At 28.8% G+C, this 11,339-nt stretch overlaps 1 protein-coding gene across 1 annotated transcript in view; it reads right to left on the reverse strand.

Moving 5' to 3' along the window:
- Window positions 1-1,570, reverse strand: part of LOC119666908 (putative fatty acyl-CoA reductase CG5065) — a 3,564-nt gene extending 1,994 nt beyond the window's left edge. Inside the window, exon 1 of the mRNA XM_038076189.1 lies at window positions 1,478-1,570. Within this exon, the coding sequence (XP_037932117.1) occupies window positions 1,478-1,570 (93 nt within the window). The remainder of the gene's footprint in view (window positions 1-1,477) is intronic.
- Window positions 1,571-11,339: the final 9,769 nt, after the last annotated feature.

The raw sequence follows: 11,339 nt of genomic DNA on the forward strand, positions 1-11,339 counted from the left end.
AATGAGCCATTCGATACTCATTTTCGATTTTTGACCAAAATGAGCCATTTTCGGCCAATGTAAACGCCGTATTACAATGTATACATTTTGAGTTCACTCATTTTATTCTCGGCGAGAAAACTAGAAAAACGTTTTACTAACGGTTTAGAAATAGTCAACCAGTATTTCTGAAGCCATTAATTTGAAGTTGAATTCAGTTAGAAGAAAAATCTATCTTCATCATTATTATTGCGGCATATAAATTGATTGAGGCAATTTATTTAAAAGAATTTTAACACCTCTTGTCTGAAGACAGTTTGTTTTGAATATGCAACGTTGCCAAATTTTTTGATTATAATCTATTTCTTACTTCTTCACTTTCTTGCAATGCCACCTTGCTAAAATGTACATACATATATTTTCATATTAAGAATAACAGCAACAAAAGGTAAATAAATCTTAATACAAGGTTAACTTTTTTTTTTCTCCATAGACAGATGTAGGCAGCAGTAAAACGGCTAGGTTCCCAGCGGCACCATTATGCCAGCGCTGAAAAAGTAAGCGAGGAGGTAATAGCTCTTCGTTTTTATTTTTCTTTGTTTTCGACATTTGTGTTCGACATAAGCAATTTCGGGGTTGAAATTATAAAAGAATGAAGAAAAGCATATGAGTATTAAGAATTTCTTGTTTTGCCTACATTGTATACATTTAGTCTGCTTTTGATTTTAGTGAAGTGCGTGCAGTGAACAATTTTTGATTTTTAAAATCAAAATAAAATCAAAAATATAAATAAAATATAATTTGTAATTTAACACAAACTCACTGTAAGTATATGCAAATTTAAGTAAATATATTTAAAATGATAATTATAATTTTTGTTTTGTATTATATAGATGCATACTGTAAGACATTATAAATGTTTGGTGAAAAAGAAAAAGGAGGAATTTTTATCGTTTAAAAAAGAAGGTATAAATGAAACAGGGAATTTTAATCGTGCATTTATTAAAATATTTTATTCTTTTATAGAAAATGATTTTCAAACTTTTGGTACGAAAACAACACCTTCCTGCAGTACAGCTGAACATATTAATGGTGATATTAATAAGTTAATATTTAAATAAATTAATATGAAAATATGTTAACAATTTAATATGTAAATGAGATAATATTTAAATAAATTAACATGTAAATAATTATATATAAATAATTTAAAATGTAAATAAGTTAATATGATATATAAATATATTATATATTTTTATGTAAATATTATTATTTTGATTTTATAAAACATAAATATAAAATATAATTCATCCAAAAAAATTTTTAGTGTTTTATTTAAAAATCAATAGCATAGGTAAAATTGAAAATTTAAGCGAACATATCAGCGCTGATATGTTGCATTACAAATTCGAAAAGGTAAGCTAAACATGTCAGCGCTGATATGTTGCTTACAAATTCGAAAAAGTAACGGACTGTCAGCGCTGATATGTTGCATTACCAATACGAAAGGTAATCGACGATTCACGCTTGCCGCAATGACATGCACGTGTTTACGGTAATTAGGTTTCTTTGAATAATCAGCGCTAGGCATTACCATTCAGCGCTGAGGGAATCGATTCCCTCAGCGCTGAAAGTCCCGCTGGGTTGTTACCATTTGCTCTGGTGTATGTGATATGCAAGTGTGTATGTGTGTGTGCGTTTGATGTTATGGAAATAAAAAAAAAAATAAATTCGCACGTGATGAATTTTGTGCAAGAAAAGTACTTAGCCGGCATTTAGACATTCATCAAGTTTTATACCAGTTTTTTATGTACACATATATTTACATATACATATGTATATGTATATATAAAAATATCCGTTTGAGCGCATGTTTTTGATAACTTAAATATGTAAAATATTTAAGATAAATGCATATATTATAAGATTACAAAAATTCATTATGCAGCTTAAAAATATACTTAAAATTTATAATAAATAAGTCAGAATTTTGGTTTTTGCAATTATTATTTTAAGTCAAAACATTAAATTTTAATTAATGCAATAAGACGGTATAAAATACCTTAAAAAGTTCTTTCAACTCGTTTTCATGAAATTAATAAAATCTTCAAAATCGGCACCTTTTTATATAGAATATATAAAAAATATTTCTTATATGTAATTCGGACGTTTTTAGAAAATATAATATAACTGATAATTTAGACTTTATTGTTCTTATTGTTCAAAATTAATTAAACAATTTGATTTTTTATATTGACATTAAATTCAAATACTTATTCCTATAAATATGTATATGTTTAGTTTAAGAATTATTTCTTATATGTAATTCAGATAGCTTAAAACCTGACTTTAAGAAGACTGTTTAAGATTCAATGGTATATTAGATCAACAGACATACATAGAGATCTTGGATAGACTCTGTGAAAAAATATTTCAGAGACAGAGCTCTCAAATTATTCACTAAAGTTGATACGCTACTTAACCCCGTCCTAACAATCCTTAAGTCCACTTCTGGAATCTCAGGAAGATATGCTGATTTAAGATCCGTCATTAACTAAAAGACAAATAAATGATATGATTTCTTAGCCTAGTGTGGGGTAGTGATAAGCCCCCTAGCCATTACAGAGTAAAAGTGCGTAATAGCACTAACTCAAGAACAAGAAGAAGAAAAGAAGTAGTTTTTAGAATATATAATAAAACTGGTAATTGAGACTAATAATTATTTAAAATTAATTAAACAATTTGATTTTTTTTATTGGTATTAAATTCAAAAACTTATGCTTATTAATATATTTTTAGTTTAAGATATATTTCTTATATGTAATTCAGTAGTTTTTAGAAAATATAATAAAATTGATAATTGAGACTGATAATTGTTTCAAATTAATTAATCAATTTGATTTTATTAATGACATTAAATTCAAAAACTTATCCTTATAAATATATTTTTACTTCGATAAAAGATACTTAAAAATTCAAGTCTCAAACTTTAAATAAAATACACCTTAAAATTTGTATATATTAAAAAAAAACAACAATAAAAATTGTCTACTGTTAAAAACGCATTGTATAAAGAAAAAAAAAATTTCCTATGACAATCCCAGGAAGTTACCAAAAAAGGTATAACGTCAACGTTTATTTTATTCAGCCCAAATGAAGTGACTTCACTGTGTTCCTTTTAAATAAAAAAACACACACACATACATATAATCATAGGTTTGCTCAATTAAATATCCCTTGTGGTAAAATTTTATATTTCCTATGCAACAACAATGCATAGCACTCACGCTTCACTACCAAAATAGTGTTTACTTATTTACTGGTAACAAATGTGAAAATTACTCCAAAGTTAAAAAAACAAACACAAAAAAAAAATTATATATACGTATATACATATGTATGTATTATGTACATTTAATGTAAAGTGTCACTTGTGCCCCTGACAAGTAAACATTTAATACATAAGTTAACTTTCCTTTTTTACATTTGCACAAACATTTCTGTACCTGTGATGCAAGGTTAAGGTGTGTTTGTCTCATGCCACATGTTTCTTTTTAGTTGGTTCTTATTTTTATAGCCGGTTAGAGTTCTTTTCTTTTGTTTTTTAATTAACGCACGTAATAGCGCTTACAACACACACACACCCAAACACGAAAACCACTTAAGTACACACATAAAGGGCCCTTTAGACATCAACGCTCGTTGTCAACGCGCGCTTGCCATTACACAAACAATTTTTTAAAAATTTTTTAAACACGCCCCAGATAAAACAACAAATATACTAAAAAATCGCTCTCACATTAGAATTTTTTCTCCTACTTTGTGAAATGCGAAATTTGTTTGTGTAATAGTAACATTTGAAATTTTAAGAAATGTGTTGACGAAAATCAAAAAATTTTGATATTTCTTCAAACACGCTCGTGTTTTTGCATATACAGTCGGATTTGGTCGGCATGCAAAATTTTATTTATTTTGAGAAATGGAAGCGTAAACATCGTTTAAATGCACGCATGATTTGTCGCTAGCATGCGATGCTTTGCAAATATGAATGAATTTTATTTTAAATATTTGTATTTTCTACCTAGGTAAAATTGTTTAATTTCCAAAACATTTTATTAAGAAGAATTAAAATATTAATAACCTTGGGTTACTAAAAATATATAAATAACCAAACATTAAATTACAAAGAATATTATATTTTAAATGTTATTTGAATTGTTTACCTGCGAAAAATTTATTATTTATAAAATTTTACAGGTAGAAATATTGACTAAAATCTCAAATGACTGGTTTATATTTTTTACTATTTAACCAAAGAAATATGAATTTTTGATTTAGTATTTAAATTTAAAGGTAAACTTCAATTTTATTTTGAACTTCAAATAAAAAAAAATTATTTTTCTTAAAAAATACGCATAGGTACTTACTGTTTACACTTCAGCGATTGCTTTCATACTAATGAGTGAAAAATGTTTGTATTATTTTTTGGGGGTGTGTTTTAAAAATTGTTGGTAAATTTAATGTGTAATGGAGAGAGAAGACTTCGTGTGTTTGTCAACGCGCGTTGATGTCTAAAGGCCACTTAAGAATTTCATTCACAATTTCCGAATAGGAATGTGACTGTGTGTGTGTAAGTCTATAATTTTGGAAAAATCATTTCCTACATCAACAATTTTTAAAGCTAGAAAATGTTTGTACGAGCATACAACATATACATATATACATACATATACAGACAAAAAATAGACACTGCAACTGTTAAGTTCGGTACTGATCATAATAATAGAATGAGTATTCAAGATAAAATTTATTTGGTAGTAAAATAGATGACTTTAATATAATAAAAATTACATAAAATTTTATTAAATGATACGCTATAAAATTTGAACTTTGTTTTTTAATAGGGTCAATTTAAATTGAATATTCTCTTCTCATTTGGTTTGAATTTATTTTTCATTTAAATGATGTGTTTTCATGTGTTTGAAAAGAAAGTGTTCGCACTGTTTAAATTACAGATGTGCATTCTTCTGATTCTGCCATCTTATTGGGAAAGTTATCCCAACTCTGCTATTCTGTTGGGAAAGTTATCACAAGTCTTCCGTCTTGTTGGGACAGTAATTCGAACTCTGCCATCTAGTTAGGAGAGTTATTTCAATTCTTCCATCTTTTTAGGAGAGTTATTCCAACTTTGTCATTTTGTTGGGAGAGTTGTCCTTATTCTGCTATCTTGTTGGAAGAGTTATCCCAACTCTTCCATCTTGTTGGGAGAGTTATCCCAACTCTTCCATCTTGTTGGGAGAGTTATCCCAACTCTTCCATCTTGTTGGGAGAGTAATCCCAAGTTTACCATCTTGCTTGCAGAGTTATCGCAACCCTACCATCTCGTTGAGAGGGTTATCCCAACTCTGCTATCTTGAGGGAAGAGTAATCCAAGGTCAGATATCCTGTAGGGAGTTTTATCCCAACTCTGCCATCTTCCAAATATGCCATTTTGTTAGGCACAATTTTTCCCAACTCTACTATCTTGTTAGAAGAGTTATCTTAACTTTCCCATATTGTTTAGGGACTAATTTAAAGTCTGACATCTTGTTGTGAATGTTATCCCAACTCTGCAATCCTGCTGGGAGAGTTATCCCAACTCTGCAATCTTGCTCGGGTAGTTATCTCAACTCTGCAGTCTTGCTGGAAGATTTCTCCCAAGTTTAACATTTTGTTGAAAAGGTTATCCCAAATCTGTCATCTAAAATTTAATTCAATATCGAGCTATTAAAAAACTTTTTACTGTCCCTTACCTTGAATATACTTAGCAGTTCTCATGAACTTCTATCCAAAATACTTTACTCACTTAAACTTTTAATCGTTTTGTTTAAATATGCAAGGCAAACGATTTCTCATTTCAAGGCCTTCTATCAGATTCATTCTTTCTCGTCTGTGAAGTTTCTTTTGTAAACCCTTCTCATAAATCGTGATTTCTTCTTAATTAATGTTCACCAGTAACAACTAGTTGTATACTCCGAAAACCTTATATCCCGACACCCATTTCAAGTTCTATTTTATTAATGAAGTGTTAGTCCTTCAGTTTAGATTTCTTATAATTCTTATATAAGATGAACATGTATATATACAGCAGCGTTTATGTATTTTGTTCAATTTCATCTTTCTAAAGTAATTCAAGTTCTTTTGTATCAACGATCAACTTTATCTATCCATCTTAGTTCTTATAGTCCTTTGTTTCGGATTTCTTATATTCAATAAGATATATTCAATAAGATATTTTCAATAAGATATGTAGCAGCTAATCTGCTAGAATAAATTCTTTCCTTAACATATCGACGTTGTTTATATGTTTAATTATGTCGTCTTATAAACCGCTTGCAGGGTTTAACTCTATTTGGACTGCCAAATATGATAATAATAATATAGATCATTATCTATAGATTATTTTATAGACGATGATTAATCACTTTTTGCTGTTATAATGCCTATCGTTTTAGTCGTTGGGAATATCTAATTAGTTTGCTTTTTCTAGGAACTAATTATTTTACTTTTTCTAGGGATTGGGATCATATCGATTTATTATATATCCTTGGGATATCAGAATAGTTAACTTTTTCTGAGAACTATGATCGGTGCAGTTCAGTGTTAATTGGACTGTAGACAATTGGCTTCAGATTCTGATTATCCTGAAATTATACTACATACAAACATTGATATGTGTATGTGGAATATCTATTTATTGCGAAGGTTTTTTAGTTTGCGATGTTAACATAAATACTTTGATATTAATGGGGTTTGTATCTATGTTAACAAACATCTTTTTGTTAACTCAAAAAGATTTAAAAATAATATTTACTATTATGTTAAACAGAATATTTAATTAATTCCTAATTAGAATCTGTTTACACGCCATTTCCAAATAAGATATTGTACTTATAGAGATTTACCATAAATATTAGCACCACTTGCTGTGCTCAGAGATTCCTTTGACCTTTGCATTTCTCTCTATCTACATACGCGTACATTATTTGGAAGACTAAATATGGTTCGTACAATATAAAGATTATCAAGTATCTTTTGAGTAAAATTGAATAATTGAGACTAATCAACTGCGAAATTTATTCTCTTAAAGCTTAAATTGCTTTCGTAGACGACATCTCGATGTATCTCAAAACGTGTAACAAACATAAAAGGAATTTTCAAGGTCATTGAATGAAAATAGTATCCAAATATGTAATAAACTGTTATTTTTGTACAATAATGGAACGGGTATGACCGGCGGATAGAAACGGTCAAATTATTTGCTACCCGTTTTGGGTGTGAGTAAAATTTTCACCATTTTCGTGCCTAACTTTTTATGATTTTCATTTGAGCTCGCAAATCGCTTCAGATACAAAAATAGTCATTGTTGCGTGCTCAAATTAAATTGTAGATCTCCAGTTAAACACCTCGACAATTAAGTTTGAAATATGCGTTTTAAAATTTTCACTTTGCAAAAATCAATCGTAAAATCAATTTAATATGCAATTCACACGCAGATAAAAATTAAAAATCAGCAGCTTGAAGACCAGATTTCATATGGTAGATACTTTAAACATATAAACGTATAAACTATGTTTAAAATTTTAAACATCTTTCACATAAGACTCGCTATCTAACACCAAAGTGAAGTGTCACGTTATCAACTTCAAACCATAAAATTGTATTTAAACTTATGTAAAAGTATCTTTAAGATGCAAATTGTAGCAGTGTAGCATTTTAGCTACTTTGGACATATATTTACATTTATGTATGTACATATATATAAATAAACAAGTAAAAAATCGCAGTTAATAAAACAAAAGCGGGGTATATAGTAAGCATATATGTATAGTTAAATGCTTGTATCCATGCCTCTTTCACAATATGTCCATCTGTTATAAGAGCCAATATTGTGAAGGGTCTTTTCTGTAGGTTGCATCAGTATGGTTAGAGTTTTGTTAAATTTGTACTATTTAGTGTTATTTCTATGGGGTGTCACTTGTGTGCTACTCCTTCTCAGATACATTCTTCACACATGTATGCTTAGAACGAACAAAGTAAATGTGATACTTTATAAGATATACATACATATATGCCAGGCAATTGTTCTTTTCTTTACACTCCATTAATGTATTAGTTTATTATTATTTCAAGTATACTTATTATGTGTGAGCACTTTTATAGTCATAATTTTATATAGATTATGTATAGTTTTTTCACTTCAACTTATTAGTGTTACAATTTTCTCTTGTAAAAGAACAATGACGCCTGAGTACAATGACTTATTTAGAGGTTGTAATACTTTCAGATTTGATTTCATAAAAAATGTATGTTTAATATTAAATTTTTCCAGATGATGGGTTTAATAAGTTCAGGAACATTTACGCATTATGCCACAAAAATTTATCAGATTAGACATTCCGAGATTAAAATATGAATGTCAGTGTAGACACTGCCGAAATTTATACGGGTCAGATATAAAAATTTTGAGAAGTAATTTAGAGTAAATAGACTGTCAATAGACAACCCCTTTCTCTGACAACTACCTCCTTTTAGAAACGAAATTTAAGGATGCTGGCAACTACAAATTTTGAGAAATAATTACATAGCGAAATATTTGTTTATCTTCTTTGGTTGCGTTCTCCGATTCTCCGTAAAATTTAAAAAAAAATGTAATGATGTATGACGTTGGGATGGAGTCGGCTACGCATGTGCTGTTAGAATGCCCTGCGCTAATGCACATACGAAATAGGCTCCTAGGAATCCATATTCTTACGGAAGAGGCAATAAAACTCTGTAAAGTAGGTTCTATACTACTTTTTATTGACGCAACAGGGCTTAAAGACCTACTCTAAGCCCAGAAGGGGGCACAATAGACACGACTGGCGCAGTGCCACATCCCTTAACAATAATAATAATAAATTATAATGACGTTGGGATAAGATAGCGAATCTGAGAGGTTGAGATACATTTAAAAATTAAATATTAAGATTTTCTGAAGTTTCAATATAAAATATTGTGAAATGTGGAGATATAATGTAAATTTGTTGCCCAGTAGAATGTTTATTTCTATTAATTATCTAATATATCTAATTATAAAAAAAATATAGTACTGTGACCTAGATCATGTCCTAGATCTATATTTATCTATTAAGTATATTCATCTATTAGTTTTATCTAAAACCAATAACATTAAAAGGAGTATCACTGCAACGTACTTATATATAGCATATTTCTTCTCTATGGTACTACAACTATGGTGCTATGATGGGCACTAATTATCACCATTACTTTACGTCACCCTAACTATGTATCTATTAATCAATCTAAGATATTTAAATTCAGTAATACCTAATGAATATTTATTTATAGATATATTAACTATTTAACTTATTGCTATTTCTTGTAAAATACATTACCATTGGCTCTCTATATGGTAAGACAGCATGCCAAGTATGTATAAAAAAGTGACGTGGGGTTTAAAGTATTTTTATTTTTTTTTTTTTGCATTCGCTTAATCTATAAAATTTATTGTTTACTGATATGTAAAATTTTTTTTTATTGAATGGTGGCTCCGCAAAAATTTACATAAAAAAATTTAAAATCGTTTGGCTTGATCGCCAATGGCTTCGCTGGGAAGATATTCAAAATTTGCGTCGAATGCCGACTTCAATGTGTTTACCTATCTCTGTTTGTGGTAATATCAAACATTTGGGGTTTCATACTGCGACTATTAAAAGCGAATTGCTGTAAATGTTTTTTTTCTGTCTCAAGTATTTACTCAAAAATCAGTTTATTGAAACAAACAAGTGCAATCGAATTGAATAAAATTAAAACCAAAATTGTGTCAAAGCAATTAAACCATTAACATTTCTAAGGTCAAACTATCAACGTTGTGTTAATTATATAACATACATATATATAGTAGATACTTTTAGAGATGGATTTATGTGATAAAAGTACTAGTATGAAGTAGTTATTATAAGTTATGAATACAATTAGTTGAATTGTTTTCCTCAAATATGTGTAAACATGATGAAAGGTGTAAATATAGTTATCAAAAATGTTGGAAGATTTTTTTATGATCGTGAAAGTCGTTACTATTTATCTGAGAGTCAATGGAAAAAAGCTTCAAAATATAGTGGAAAATTTCTAACAAAAGTATTTATTAGTAGTATTTTACTAAAAGTTTATATTTTAATTAATTAAAATAAAAACTCTATGCTCTACGAAGACAACGAGGTTAATGTCACCCAGCTACCCGTTCAGGCACTGTCAGGTGCTTGGCAAAAATAAGAGATCCGCTCTAGAATTTCTTTCGTTAGAAACATCGTTAAGTTATTAAAAAACTACTAATGCATTATTGTTATTTAAAATTAGAAACAAAATATTATATATTAATATAAATATTGAGATAAATATTGTTACAAGAACTTGGGTTTATTGAAGATTTAATAGACTATACATAGTTATTTGTATTATTTAATATTTACTACGGAAAAGAGGTTAATATCAATCAAGCACTTTGTCAGGTACTTGCCAGAAGGTGGTGATCTCGTCTAGAACATCCTTTTATCAATTATCACTATTTAAGGTGTTAAAGACATTATTGTGTTATTATAGTCCGCTTGCGGTGTTATTATGATTTAAAATAAGAAAAAAAATTAGCTTTGGCATTATCGCGTAAACATTAATGTACTATACACATTCATTTATATTATTTATTAGTACTAAGAAACAGAGTTTTATATTAATCAACTACTATGTCAGGTACTGTCATATACTCGACAGAAGTCACTGCCTTCTGTTTAGTATTTTCTTTCCTCAGATATTAGATATCTCCAATGTAACATAGGTATTAGAGACATTTATGTGTTTTTGAAGTGCTAACAAAGGGATGTGTTTCAGTAAAATTGTGTCCTTACGAAGCATTGCATGAGCTCCTCAACAGGTAGTTTCTGGTATCTATCATGTACCAGAAATATCTGTTTAAAAGAATTTACTACTATATTACTATATTTGATTCTTTACGTTTAAATACAGCGGTTGTTAAGCGATCCATGTTGTAAAATGTATGTTGTGTTTGACATGCCACTGAAATAGTGCAGCCAGATCAAGAACCTTTGATGTAAATAATCATAAAGTTTGTATATTGAATAATCTTGTTAGATATTTTTACCCTATTAGGTTTTATTTTGTAGTAAATGTACTAGGGGTTTTGTTATTTATATGACGTAAGACTAAAGTTAGAAATCTGTGCCTACACCATCTTTTCTTATTTATGAAAATCTTTTCTCGAAATTCTGGATAGTTGTAACCCTTTAGTTTTTATATCGAATAGT

Source organism: Teleopsis dalmanni, chromosome 1 (genome assembly GCF_002237135.1).
Source record: "Teleopsis dalmanni isolate 2A chromosome 1, ASM223713v2, whole genome shotgun sequence".
In the NCBI taxonomy this organism is placed as follows: Eukaryota; Metazoa; Arthropoda; class Insecta; order Diptera; family Diopsidae; genus Teleopsis; species Teleopsis dalmanni.